At 41.0% G+C, this 14,499-nt stretch overlaps 1 protein-coding gene across 1 annotated transcript; it reads left to right on the plus strand.

Annotated features, from left to right (window-relative positions):
- Positions 1 to 870: 870 nt before the first annotated feature.
- Positions 871 to 12,151, plus strand: dus1l (dihydrouridine synthase 1-like). The gene is made up of 14 exons (XM_080904279.1): positions 871 to 957; positions 1,878 to 2,123; positions 2,450 to 2,558; positions 2,718 to 2,768; positions 2,913 to 3,025; positions 3,552 to 3,634; positions 3,786 to 3,889; positions 3,986 to 4,133; positions 4,758 to 4,854; positions 6,721 to 6,809; positions 6,922 to 7,088; positions 8,802 to 8,839; positions 9,068 to 9,143; positions 9,438 to 12,151. The coding sequence occupies exons 2-14, from the start codon at positions 1,887 to 1,889 to the stop codon at positions 9,593 to 9,595; spliced, it is 1,470 nt and encodes a 489-aa protein (XP_080760405.1). The 5' UTR covers positions 871 to 957; positions 1,878 to 1,886; the 3' UTR covers positions 9,596 to 12,151.
- The last annotated feature ends 2,348 nt before the right edge of the window (positions 12,152 to 14,499 follow it).

Below are 14,499 nucleotides of genomic sequence, written 5' to 3' on the forward strand. Positions count from 1 at the left end.
AGAATTGCACAAGAATTGACTCAGAAATCATTGGCCACATGGTCCGTGGGGTGACCTAAAATATGATTGGCCCAACACCATTAAACAAGAGAATGTCTGTTTCACAACACCCTCACTATGTTCTTGTTCTCTCGCCTGTGCCACCCCATTAAATACATTACTGGAAATTGTTTTATTTTACATTTAATATAGTTTCAGTGTTGTTTTTGTTTTTGTGTGGATGGTGTGTGTCAGAGGCCAGACTTACAAAAGGCAGTGCACTCACAGTCTTGTAGACATCCAAACATTCCCATGAATACCTCATCAGGCAAATTGCAATAACATTTTGACCAAACTAACAGATATTAAAACTAAACATAGTACCTCTATATTTTTCCATCCATCCATCGCATATCCTTTTCAGGGTCGCGGGGGGTGCTGGAGCCTATCCCAGGTGTCATAGCGCGAGAGGCGGGGTACACCCTGGACAGGTCGCCAGTCTGTTGCAGGGCTAACACACAGGGACAGACAACCATTCACACTCACATTCACACCTGTCGGCAATTTAGATTTTTCAATTAACCTATCCCCACAAAGTGCATGTCTTTGGCCTGCGGGAGGAAGCCGGAGTACCCGGAGAGAACATGCAAACTGCACACAGAAAGTAATATAATATAATTGCAAAAATAATTGTTTGCATGACAAGCAGTTATGCACTTTTTCTTAAGTGAGATTTAAAATGCCGAACACTTAAAATAATCACATATGTACGGTCATTGTACGTGTACTGTAGATTTATTGTTTCGTCTGGTGCTTCCATGCACCACAGCACATGGGTTCAGTAAAACACTGACGTAGACTGATGCCAACTGCTTTTAAGCAGACGAAGAAGAACAAGCGGGGGAAACTGAAAAAGGTTTCCGACCGGCGATGTTTCGCTGTTACACATAGTTGGAAAGTGCTACGCCAGGACTACAGGTGAAAAAAACCCTAATTCCTAGATTTTTAAATAGATGCAGTCAACACATGAGCAAGGTTAAACGTAAATGTCTTAGAGATGTATCATTATGTTGGGATATTTTCTCTGTTTCTCAGCTGGTGGCTGTGTTTCTTACTACGGTGGGACATCATGCGGTACATGTCTGTTCCCTGCGGTTAGCTTTGCTAGCTACATGTTGACAGAGTTCAGGCACAGTTGAAGAGTCAGTGATACATGCTAGAGACACTGGAGCCACAATTTGTCCAATTGTCATGGAAAAATAAAGAGTACACTTTCGTTAATTAATTTGAATAATAAGTGGACGATTTAAACCAAATATAAATAAAAAGAAAACGGACAGTTCACTACTATAATTATACTGCAGCCCAATAACACAGTCAGGAATGAAGCCCTGAAAGTAAAATCCCCAGACAGCGTTGAAGGGTCAGAGGCTAAACACTGGACATTTGGTTGGGGTTGATTCTCCCCATGGAGAATCAAAAAATGTATCTGTTACACATTTACCTGATGGGCTACCTCTGCTTATTCTTCCTGCTTCTACCTTATTGTTTTATTATTTATTTTAGCTATATTGACAGGGTTTGGAGTAGTTGGCTAGTTTTTCAAAAACTTATGCCTTGATGAGTTTTTGTGTTGAAACTGCAGGAAAATAACTTTTTACCTGTGCAGCTCATGAGGTCATCTACTAATAACAAGGTTGATGGTTCGATCCCTGACTGCTCCAGTCTTTATGCCAAACATCCTTGGACAAGATGCTTGCCCCCAGTTGTTTGAATGAACGTGTGAGAATGTTAGCTAGAAAGCACCGGCATAGAAAGAGCATTGGATGCTCAGGTAGAGTAGAAAAGCTGTATAAGAACCAGTCCATTTACCTCTTACCCTTCCTTTTCTCTCAAAGTCAGCTGTGATGGCCAAACTTCAGGGCTTTGAGTTTTGGAGGAAAACTCTGAAAGAAGCACGCTATGTGGTGGCTCCCATGGTGGACCAGAGTGAGCTGGCTTGGCGTTTGCTTAGCCGCCGACACGGTGCTCAGCTTTGCTACACCCCCATGCTGCATGCTCAGGTGTTTGTCCGTGACGCCAACTACAGGAGGGAAAACCTCTACAATGAAGTTTGTGAGGAGGACAGCCCTCTCATTGCACAGGTGAGAATCAACACTGAGTTGAGTTCTTTGTTTGTTTGTTTTTAAATAGTAATATCAGTAATTTAAAAATGCTTTTAATAGTTTTGTATTTTCTATTTATTTGTTTTCTTTTTAAACTTCAAGACGTTTGTGGTGCAGTAAAAAAAATTCAAAGTGCAGGCTTTTGTTATTTGTCCATTTTTAATTTAAATTTTCAGTTTTGCCCATTTCAAAACCTCCTTATCAGAGGCAAAGAAAGAAAGAAACAAATGTAACCATTACATCACCTTAATCACTTCATCGGCTGTTGCCTAATCTAAATCAGTGTTCCATCCTCTGTGTGTCAGTTTTGTGCCAATGATCCAGAGGTGTTCCTTCAGGCAGCTTTGCTGGCTCAGGATTATTGTGACGCGATTGATCTCAACCTGGGCTGTCCACAGATGATCGCTAAGAGAGGTAAACCTTTCATTCATATATGAACCCATGAATTTCTTACGTTACCATTTCTTAAAGATTGCATCAGAAAGAATAGTGTTGCCAAACTTGCAGACGAGTGAAAGGGGAACTTGACACTGATGTTTTTCTTTTCTCTTTTCTTTTCTTTTTTTTTTTAAGGACACTATGGAGTTTTTCTACAAGATGAATGGGACCTGTTGGAAAAAATGGGTAAGTCTGTGTTTGTGTGACTGAAGACTGTTGTTGGACATAATGTTTTCACGAATATTCATGATGCAAAAACATTTTTCCCACATCTTCTGTTTGTTTAATCAGTTTAATCTCAGGCACCTAAACTTTCCCCTTATTTGTCAGTCAGCTTAGCCAACGAAAAGCTCAAAGTGCCAATCACGTGCAAGATCCGTGTGTTCAAGGAGGTTGAAAAAACAGTCCGCTATGCCCAGATGCTCGAGAAAGCTGGATGTCAGGTATGACCTCTGCAGTAATTTGAATGAGTTTGCCAGCTCTCCGGCTTGTCACTTCCCAGTCTGTAGCAGAAACAGAATTGTCCTTTTACTTTAGCTGTTGTTGTAAGGGGGGGGGAAAGATTTTTCTAAGTTGAGCTTCGTACAGTGTATAGAAAGACACAGACGAGCGGGCTGAAGCTGGGCTATTGTAAAAGTCACCATAAGCAAACTTTGCCAGTATGTGTTCCATTTCTATGTAAAGTCCTTTTACAAATAAGAGCTTTTAAGGAAAACTACATGCACAGAAAACAGTGTGTTACATTAGAAAATCATTTTTTAAACTGGAGCAGTGATGAGGAGTAAATTCAGCAAATCTGATGTTTGGTGTGGCTCGGCCATCTTTGTTTTACGCTTCACTGAACGAGCGTAACGCACAGCTGCATAGTTTATTTTCATTTCTGACTGTTGATTTGTGTGTTTGCTTTAAATGGTGTTTCCAGAAGCATTAGAATAAATCTGTGTTGATGGGTCTTGACGTGTCTCCCAGCTGCTGACAGTGCACGGCAGAACCAAAGACCAGAAAGGCGCCATGACAGGTATCGCTAGCTGGGAGCACATAAAGGCTGTACGGTGAGCTGCTCGTCTTCTGTATCTGATGTGGGATGGATTCCTGTTTCCAATGTTTCCTAACTAATAATTAAATGCAGTAGCTTTGATATTAAAGCAAAATCTGATGAGCCAAATAACATTATTGTATATTGACTTCTGTGATTTGTTACAGGCAGGCGGTAAATATTCCAGTATTTGCTAACGGCAACATCCAGCACCTCAGTGATGTGGAGCGCTGCATTCAGGAAACAGGCGTGCAGGGAGTGATGAGTGCAGGTCAGGAGCAGGAGTTTGTTTTATTTATTACTTTTCTTCCCTGATGTGACGATGACGACCATAGCAACCACAATTTCTGTGTTGTATTGTTCTTAGAGGGGAACCTCCATAACCCAGCGCTGTTTGAAGGCCGCAGCCCCCCGGTGTGGGAAATGGCTGAGGAGTATCTAGAGGTGGTGAAGCGGTATCCTCCATGTACTCTGTCCTATGTTCGAGCCCACCTCTTCAAGCTGTGGCATCACACGTATGTCTCTCTTTGCCTCCTGCACTTGGAGATTCTGTTTCCCAGAAATGCTACTGGTCCAAGAGTCAAATATGGCTTCTTTGATTTATAAGCTCAAAAAAATACTTGCTGATGAGTTTATTGCCTCAGTCATTAGTTTAAATTACTGAATACAACATGATTTTAATTTTACACAGTGTGGAGTAATAAAAAACGATAAAGTCTGGTTTAGGAGCTCCGCCCCTCGTCTATTATGTGTGTTTTAAAACATCAGGGCCAATAAGTGACATCACAGTGTCCATCTTTTCCTATACAAGCTGTGGTGGATCAAACTTTCTCTGTGATGACCTACAACACATTTCAGGTGCTAGCATACATGAACATCTGTCCTCTGTGCTTATTTTAACATCGGGCATGACACCAGGAAGGTCTCAGTAGTTCCTAATAGACTAAATGATAGCGTGTCATGTCTACCCAGTTACTGAGTTTAAACATAACTGCACCAGATCATATTTCATGCTCGCTGTTCATTGAGTGATCTAGTACAGGGTAGGAAACATACACAATGTTTCTTCCTGCTATAGCTCAGCAGTACTGCTTTAAAATGTGACCTTTCCTGCATGCTGCATGCATGTGTCTGTTCAGGCTGCAGATCCACCAGGACCTGAGGGAGGAGTTGGCCAAGGTGAAGACTCTGGAGGGTTTGGCTGACGTTAGCAAACAGCTGAGGCTTCGCTGTCAGGTACAAACAGGAAACATCCTTTCAAATATGCACAACTGAGGAGGTAGCTAAGAGCTCAGCATTACCATAGCGACAGAGGTGAAACCAGAAGCAGATGGACATTATTAAAGTAATCATTGTATGTTTTTATATAGTTCTGTGCTGTGTAGTGGGTAGACTGCAGTCATGTCTGTGTACTACAGGCATTTCAGCAACACAGTTCCCAAAGAATCCGTGGAATGATGTGATAATGAGGTGCATTGTTCGGTAGCAAGTAGACTTTGTGTTGCATTAGAAACTCACCATGACCCATTTCCTCTATAGTTTTCACATGTGGTCAAGATGTCATCACAGCCTTAACACCTACAAGGTGCAAGAAAGTTCGATTTTTAGAGGCAGACACTAATATTTCAGTCAAATGCTGATATTAACCTGATGTTGTCTGTTGATTTTTTTAAGCTTTAAGGAAAGCGGCACTGACACCATGTATAACTGCTTAGAGCAGGGGTGTCCAACTCCAGGCCTGAGGGCCGGTGTCCTGCAGGTTTACATGTGTCCTTGATCCAACACAGCTGATTTAAATGGCTAAATGACCTCCTCAACATGTCTTGAAGTTAGGACTGTTTGATATAACGATATATATCAGATGGCGATACGAAAACGTCTATCGTTTCGTTTTACGCTATCGTTTGTTTCGTGGTGTCGCAACATAAACCGTTTACGGCAATATATATATTTTTTTCATCGTTTTGATGGTCACTGTATTGGCTATATGAATTTCTTAACGTTCTCTCTTTCTCTTATAATTAAAATAACCACACTACGGATGGACAAGCGACTGTTTTTATGCGTTGTCGTTAGCAATAAACTGAAATGATGACAAACAGAAGGACCAGTAAAAAAAAAAAAAACCAAGGACCTTATTCCTAAACAAGGGGCTGCCTCTGTAGCATGGACATGGTTTGGTTATGAAAAGTCTGACACGGAGTAGAAAACTGTACGATGCAAATTTTGCTGCAAACTGGTTTCCACCATGGACTCAAACATGACAAACCTCTTCTACCACCTACGCAAGAGTCACGTAAAAGAGTATGGAGAGAGTTTACGGATGAGAAGCAAAAAAGAGCCGTCAGGTGCTCAAAATAACCCTTAAACTCAAACATTAGAACAGGCTTTTTCCCCGCATGTAATAAATACTCAGAAAGAAAATGGCAGACGTTACAACTTATGTCTAAAAATGTATCGTTTCATGCATCGGTCAAAACAGTCGACTCCAGGTATACAACGCCCAGCTGGAAACACTTCACGCAAGTTGAGCTGCCCGAGATTCACAGACTTTACAAAAAAGGAAAAATGTTTGTGGTTTATATCGTTGTCGGGACGATAAATGTCTTATATCAGGATATGAGATTTGGTCATGTCACACGGTCCTACTTAGTAAAGAACTAATTATTTGGTTCAGGTGTGTTGACCCAGGGTGAGATCTAAAACCTGCAGGACACCGGCCCTTGAGGCCTGGAGTTCCTCACCCCTGGTTTAGAGCTTCAGCTTGTTCAGTTGCTGCTTGTTCAGGGTCACATGACCTTTGATTTGTATGTCATAGTGTAGAAAGTGTTTACTGTCCTTTCCACAAGTTGGGAAGTTTTTGTAATTCTAAAAAAAGAAGGAAAAAATTATTAGATTCATTAGCATAGACTTTTTACATTTTTGCTATATTTTAGTTTGAAATGCAGCCAATGGGTTTGTGTGATGTTATGGCACCCTCCCAAAAGGTTGATTCTGTTCATCTGGACGTACCTTTTGGGATTTATTTACCTGGATGATTGAGCATGCATCGAGACATTGCGGCACTGAAAGTTTCCTGACTGTGGCTTTCTGTCTATTCAGGAGGAGATAGCCAAAGGAAAAGATTCAGAAGATAAAGAAAGCGGACTTCCTTTCCCCCACTGGATCTGCCAGCCATATGTCAGACCAGTGTAAGTCACAACACATCTCTACTTACTTCAGTAAAAAGAAAGTAATGCACATCTTTTGATCCATGAACACACTTCTCAAAAGATTTCTCACTGATGGATGATCACGTTACAGGCCAAAAGAGACGGTTACCAACGGTAACAGCCAGGCATCAGTGTTGAAAAAGACGGTTTGTCAGAAGAGGGCACTGGAGGACTGTGAGTCAGCTGACACACTCTCTAAAAACAAGCAGAAGAAGAGATCCCGCAACCCCAAAAAGAACTTCTGCCCCGAACAGAAACGTAAGTTTGTGCTGTCGACTTAACCTGCTGGTCAAAAGTCTTAGAACACCCCAATTTTTCCAGTTTTTCTAATTGAAAATTATGCATTTTAATGTCTCATTGCACTCTGAAATGAAAGCATTGTACAAATACGGAATTGGAGTTTAAAAAAACAAAGTATCTACTTTTGACAGATATAACAGCTGAACACACCCGTGGGAGTCTTTCTACAATAGAAATCAAATATTCTTCAGAAAGTCCTTCCCAATCTGTTGCAGAAGGTCCCATAAATGTGGCACTCGTAGGTCGCTTTGCTTTCACTCTTCTGTCCAGTTCATCCCAAACCAGCTCGATGGAGACTCGATGGTCATTATCTTGCCGTAGGATGAACCCCGACTATTTTCTAGGCACAAACCAGAGAGTATTGCATGGCACTGCAGAATGCTGTGGCAGCCGTTTTAGTTCATCACTCTGTACAAGTCGCCGACCCTGGATCCAGTAAAAAAAAGCCCCAGACCATCCCTCTTCCTCCTCCATCTTTGACAGTTGATGCGCCACACTGAGGAACCATCCTTTCGCCTACTTGATGGTGTACAAAGATCCTACATGTCGAAGATTTCAAATTCAAGACTTCCAGTCTTCCACTGGTGGGGTTTCATGGCCCAGGCAAGCCTCTTTGTCTTATTCTGACGTCTTAGCGATGGCTTTCTTGCTGCAACTCGTCCTGTCATACCTGCAGCTCGAAGTCTTCTCTTCACAGTTGAGACTGAGACTTGCTTTCTATACCACTATTAAGCTGTGCTTGAAGCTGTTGTTCTGTGAGCCGCTGATCACACAAGGCGGTTAACTCTCAGAAACTTGTCCTCTGATTCAGTTGTGGCCTCTTCCTGTCACAGTTTCTGAGGCCTTTTGATGTTGAAGGAAACTGTGCTCACTGACACCTTGACCTTCTTTCCAATTTCTCTGTAGGAATAACATTTTTAAGTGTTTGATGGTCTGTCTCGCTTCCATTGTTAATTCCCCTATTCGCGCCATCTTTGTAGCAACACAGAATTTTCTGCAGTACAATACTTTCAGGTGATGCTCACAAGTGTATGTTACCACACTGCTTTTATGCAGACAGAGGGGGTTGTAAGTGTAAATGACCACGGCAGACCATGCTTTGTTGCATCTTTATTCAACCACTTTTCCCACACACGGTTGCTGTACACTTACAATGGGCTGCAGCTTTGCGGCTGCCAGGCACACACATCGACAGCAACCCCATGACGGGACCCTACACCACTCTGAAGCTGGCGAGGTGTGATTGTGATGCCGCACAGGTGCATTCGCCTTCCCTGCTGTGGCGCTGCCACCCACGCCCCGCCACAGTAAGTAATCCAGAAAAGTTGGAACACCTGTAGGAATTAGTAGCACCAGCTTGATCAACCTCCATTGCTGCAGAACAGCTTTAAATTGTTAACCCATATTGTGTTCTCTGAAAAAGGCCTTTTGTACATTATGTACATATTTTTCAGTTTTGTGTAACCTTACCTTTTTTTTTTTTTTTTAAACTTCTGGCAGTTCACCATTTACCTTTGTACCATTTCAAACTTTTCATTGGACTTGAATTGCAATAAATAACTGGAAAAATTGGGGTGCTGTAAGACTTTTGACCGGTCTTGTAAATTGTCAAGTTCCTCATTGAAAATGTGAGTCACTGGTCACTAATGTGCATCTTATTTCTTCCTGCAGCCAAATACATCAAATGTGAACAATGTGGTAACCCAAAGGTAAGCAGAATTCAAACACTGACCTTCTAGTTTGGACAACAGATTAAAAGATGAGCTATTAGATTCAATTGTCAGTTGCTCAAGCACATTTTCATAAAGGTTAGACATGACATTTAGTTAGAAATTCTTTGTTTTGTTCCATTCGCACCGCTTTTGAGATTAAGCCACTTAATTTGCTTTTATTTGATCGTTAGCCTGAATCCTGTGAGCTTTTACTTTCCTCTGCAGGGAAATAAGTGCGTCTTCAGCCTTTGTCGAGGCTGCTGTAAGAAGAAGGCTTACAAAGAAGTGGCAGACTGTCCAAGTAAGTGTGTACGTACACACACTCACTCACTCATGAGGTGCTGTGTGTTGATCCTGTGTAGTGGATATGATTTCTAATCACACTGTCTGCTGATTTATTGACACAAAGACTCCCAGAGTTTATTACCGCCACATGTTAGGACATTAATGTGTTAGACTGGGTTACACAGTCCACAGCAATACAATACAGCAATTATCCAGATTGTGAATCCACAATCAAGAAAAAGAAAAAACAAGAAATGAAAAGGATCGACTCATCTGTGATATAAATGTGTTTATTTCCTGTGTTTAACAGGCCACGGGCTGAGGTTCAAGACCAAGGCAGAGAAACGGAAAGCAGAGGAGAAGGAGCAGGCGGAGAGATCCACAACAGAGGTGGAGAGAAGCGACCACATTCCTCAGCCTCTGCAGGATTCAAGAAGGGAACTGGAGGAGCCTCGGCTGCTACTATGAGCAGGACTGCAGCCATCTCTGCGTGCACAAGCCACACACTCACTGGAGGGTGGAAGCAGTGCATGCAGTAGTCGGTGCATACTGTGTACACAACTGCTAAGTAGTCTGTTTGGGACTGATGGTGAAGTGTCATCAATCAACAGACCAAAAAATAAAAGCTTATTTTTATGTAAAAGGGATTTCTAGGTGAATAAGCAGTCGGGGCGGGGGACTGGCAGTGGTTCAAATATAATTTATTTATTTTTTACATTTTTTTTTTAAGGACAGATATTCTAAAGACATTATTTTGCCCAAAGTTGTTGGTGAGTCTTCACAGGGAAAGATTTAGTAACTTGTTGGTGGCAGATGTGTTATACACACATGTAGATGCTGCATTGCTCAACTGCTGTTCACTGGAACACTGTGCCAACATATACATACATATATAGCTCAGGGAGAGCACGGTCTCCTTTTGCTTATTTCTCTGTGGAGGCAGAACACAGTTAGAGTTTCTAAGTACTTGAACTGTAAAAGGATCCTGAAGCAGTTTCGATTGTTCAAATGCTGCAACTGTACTTATGGTACAAGATGTTTAGTGTGCTTAATTTTGTATGTACAACTCAAGCACACATGTTAATGTCTGTCACGTTAATGCTTTGAAGCATTCTGATAAGTTAGGACTACCTAACCCATCATAGGGACTGATAAGTGTCATTTTCAGGCTCATATACATTACTTTGATTAAAGCGTTCATCTTCTTGTTCAAACATGACAGAATCCATTTTAATTCAGTCAGAAGTAAAATATAAAACCAGTTCTCACAAGTGGAACTTTACTTATTTCTTAGTTTGACATATATTTAAAATAAGTGGCGTTTCATACAGGAGCTGGTCAGAAGCCTTAGTATCGCCTGAGCAAGCTCTTCTGACATGACTGGATGCAGCATCTACCTGTCTATATGTATTTAATTAAAGTCATAAATGTGGTTACTTTCTTTATTTTGCATTAAGATTAGCCATAGTGCATAGTGCACTGTGTGCCTTTTGAATGAAATCACTGTCTGTCCAGAACTTGAGCATAAAGGACACAATTCAGCGCTCCCTCTGCTGCTGAGTAAAACATGCTCTTGTGTATACAGGGTAATAAGGTACAATGGACATCAAAGAGGATGTGTGTTTTGTGGTAGTTGGCCCCACACTGTCAAAGGTTGGGGGCAACTGTAAATTTGGCAACACAGATGAACAAATATATAGATTTTTATCTGTAATGGACGGAGCTATAATGAAATCACCCTCTGGTTTCTGGACTCTGAATTTTTGAAAATACATTTTAATTCTTCCCATTGTAATTTTTAAAAAGTCCTTTTGGGTGGAAGAGTTAAGTTGTGAACTAGCTCTGCTTAGTTTGGTTAGCAAGCGTCATCCACATGCATATGGCTCTCACACAAACCTGCTAATAAGGGACAAAGTAAAGAAGTCATAAATTGCACTCGTCAGCCTTTAGCACAAACTTCTTGGACTAATGCCATTTAAAAATGCTTCAAAAGGTGCAAAACTCACAAAAATGCTAAATCCAGGTAACTCGGATTAACAGGACTCCTGTTCAACATTGTGGTAAAGTCCCTAATGTTAAGTCTTAGAGGTGTTCAGATTCAGAGAAAAAATCTATTGACACTACAACAAAGGTCCAAACCATTTTTACAGCAGACAGTAAATGCACTTTTAATATTGTAAAGCATTTTAGCAAAGTGTTTGGTGACTGACAGCCTCAAGTGGCGAATCCAGGAACTGCAGTTTTTGCTTCACGTTTTCAGGTTGCTGTTTGGGTGGCATTGATGTCTTTGTCTCCTTGGTAACTAGCTTGTTTACTAACAGGACCACCTAAGCAAGCCCAAAAATGCTTTAACTAATTCCAATATTTTTTTTATTACTTATGCCCTAAAATAGCTGGAAAGTATTTACTGTTATGAGCTATTTTAGATCCAATTTAAAAAAAAACATGAATTTTGGTTGCAGGCTCCAGTAGCTTCCTGTTTACGTTTTTTCTTATTTTTAAATTTTTTTTTATTTATGACAAATTGGTAAACCTGTCGATTTTATTTCCTGCTTTTCATATTGGTTTTTCTTATAGCCTTTGCAGCTGGTACAATGCAGTATTTTAAAGCAAGGTGCGTCATCTATGCTAACATAAATTGTGTTTATAAAAATAAACATTAATACTAAGGGTGCAACGATACACAAAATTCACGGTTCGGTTCGATACTTTGGTGTCACAGTTCGATATTTTTTCGATACAAAAAAAGTTCATGCCTTTTTAATTTGTCATTTATTAAAATTATAAATATATATTTTAACTCAAAAGTACAGTTTTTAAATTTAATGTTGCTGAAACAACAAAATAATAATAAAAAAATCTATCTGATCGAGAAATCACTCATCTTTGGAAAAGAGAGTTTATTACAGAGAAATGGCTCTTTCCAAAATAAAAGCTATACTATACGCTTCTTCTGGGCTATATTCTCAGCAGCATATTAAACATATCAGGTCCCCATAAGGAGAATCATGTGCTAACGGCTGTCTAAATGACTCGAGTAAAGTTTGTAGCATGCGGGGTCGAAGGAGCTTGGAAAGAAAAGCGTCTGAACTTTGAGTTGCTTGAAGACGTTTCACCTCTCATCCGAGAAGCTTCTTCAGTTCTAAGGTCAAATGGTGGAGAGTCCCAGATTTAAACCCAGTGGGAGTTTCCCCACAAATAGTACCTCCTTTTTGACTCCCATCACCCTCTGGAACACAGACTTGGAGTAATCAGGACCCTACACCATGTTCCCTCTAAGCCTGAAGGGAAAAAGAAGGAACACACACATGTAAAGGAAGCACTCAAAACGTGCGGCTATCCTAAATGGGCGTTCTTAAAGTCAGCAAAGAGGCACAGAAAAGAAGACCAGACACCAGCGAGGGAGGATAAGAAGGACAGACGCAACAACATTGTCATCCCCTATGTAGCCGGTGTATCAGAGAAACTCAGGAGAGTTTTCTCCAAGCATGACATCCCAGTGTATTTCAGACCCAGCAACACGCTCAGACAAAAACTGGTTCACCCGAAAGACAAAACGCCAAAACACAGACTTAACAATGTGGTGTATGCTGTACAGTGCAGCGAGGAATGCTCAGACCTCTACATTGGAGAGACCAAACAGCCACTTCACAAGCGCATGGCACAACACAGAAGAGCCACCTCCACAGGACAAGACTCAGCAGTCCATCTGCATCTAAAGGTCAAAGGTCACTCTTTCGAGGATGCCAATGTTCACATTTTGGACCGAGAGGACAGATGGTTTGAAAGAGGAGTGAAAGAAGCCATCTATGTCCACTGTGAGCGACCATCTTTGAACAGAGGCGGGGGTTTACAACACCAACTCTCTTCCATCTATAATCCAGTTTTGAGATCCCTTCCCAGACGCCTTAACGCCCACTCACATCCTGGGCCATCTGACCTCAGGAAATCACATGATAGGGTGGGGCCAGGTTTCACAGTGAGCTCACCCGAAACCCTGGCTGATTGGGACCCACACCCAGTTTTAAACGTTGGCTCATGTGATTAGGTAGAGGATCATCAGTGGGTCCTTTTGTCCCTCTGTGGGGGGTCACTCCCACTAGGTTTATATCTGGGACTCTCCACCATTTGACCTTAGAACTGAAGCTTCTCAGATGAGAGGTGAAACGTCTTCAAGCAACCTAAAGAAGCCCAGACGCTTTTCTTTTCAAGCTCCTTAGACTACACACCTTTTGTGTTATAAATAACACAAAATTAATATTGAACACATCTGTTTTAGTTATTGTTCCATACTGCATACTGTATTTTATTTTATTTTTTACATGTTAATATGAGAATTAGTCAAAAGAATGACGTGCCTCTGACCGCATCAGTTTATTCTGTTCCTGTTGTTGGATATACACTATAAATATTTTTGAGCGCAGAGTGCCATCTAGTGGTCAAATCAAGGTGGTCAAATTGTGAACGAAATTTGGAAAGACTCTCTTTCAAATGTGTCAAAAATGAGACTTTCTATGATGTAATATTTAAGGGGTGTCAAACATGCAGACCATAGACTAGATCCCGCCCACCCAAGTCTGCTGGTTGGATTTGCAAAGTGCACTGTGTGGCTATTATGGGTTGGGTTTGAGTGTAAATTCTGAAAAGTTAAAAGGTATTTAATAAAACAAAATAAATAAAAGTGAGAACAAAGCGGTAAAAGTCTGTCATTGTAAAAAGAAAGTTTTATACCATCTGCAAGCTGTCAAAGATAAGTGATATGTACACTTTGTCTCCTGAAGAGGGAGCACCTTTGTTCACCTGGACATTTACTAAAGTAGAAGAAAGAAAGAAAAGATAACCGTTGATTTTATCCAATTAACAAACTGTTGTTATGACATTTAGTCACTGCAGAGTAGTTACAACACAGAAATGAATCAGGTGAATGAGGTGACGGAGAAGGAGGAGATGAAAGGACACAAGGAGAAATGATGCAAGAAAAGACGACTGCAAAGAGTGTTGTCTTGTCTTTACATTTCTCTCTGCCCCCTCATGTATGCCTGTCTAGAACCGGCCCAGTATATAATATAGACTTGTAAAAATGCTAAAAATCAGATTGAAAAATTTGCACACATATAACTATGTATCCAAGGAAGGCGTTGCTATGGACGTGGGGGTGTCATCAGTGCCTTTTTTGAAACATGTGAACAGGAATTCTTCAAATCACAAAGAGACACTAAAGTGATGCTTTAAAGCTTTAATGCAAAGAAATCTGTTAACTGAGCCACAGTCAGCTACCATTACCATGGAGTGACAGTGCTTTACAGGAAAGAAGCTAAAAGTAAGACAGCTTATGAGATGAGTACAGCGGGCAGTGTCGGTTTCTGAGGAGT

The sequence above is a fragment of the Rhamphochromis sp. 'chilingali' genome, assembly GCF_963969265.1.
Source record: "Rhamphochromis sp. 'chilingali' genome assembly, chromosome: 15".
Taxonomy (NCBI): domain Eukaryota; kingdom Metazoa; phylum Chordata; class Actinopteri; order Cichliformes; family Cichlidae; genus Rhamphochromis; species Rhamphochromis sp. 'chilingali'.

Coding starts and splice junctions, on each gene's coding strand:
- dus1l (XM_080904279.1), top strand. CDS start 1,887: ATGGCCAAACTTCAGGGCTTTGAGTTTTGGAGGAAAACTCTGAAAGAA. Junction 3,890..3,985: donor GCAGGGAGTGATGAGTGCAG/GTCAGGAGCAGG, acceptor TATTGTTCTTAG/AGGGGAACCTCCATAACCCA. Junction 8,840..9,067: donor AACAATGTGGTAACCCAAAG/GTAAGCAGAATT, acceptor TTTCCTCTGCAG/GGAAATAAGTGCGTCTTCAG.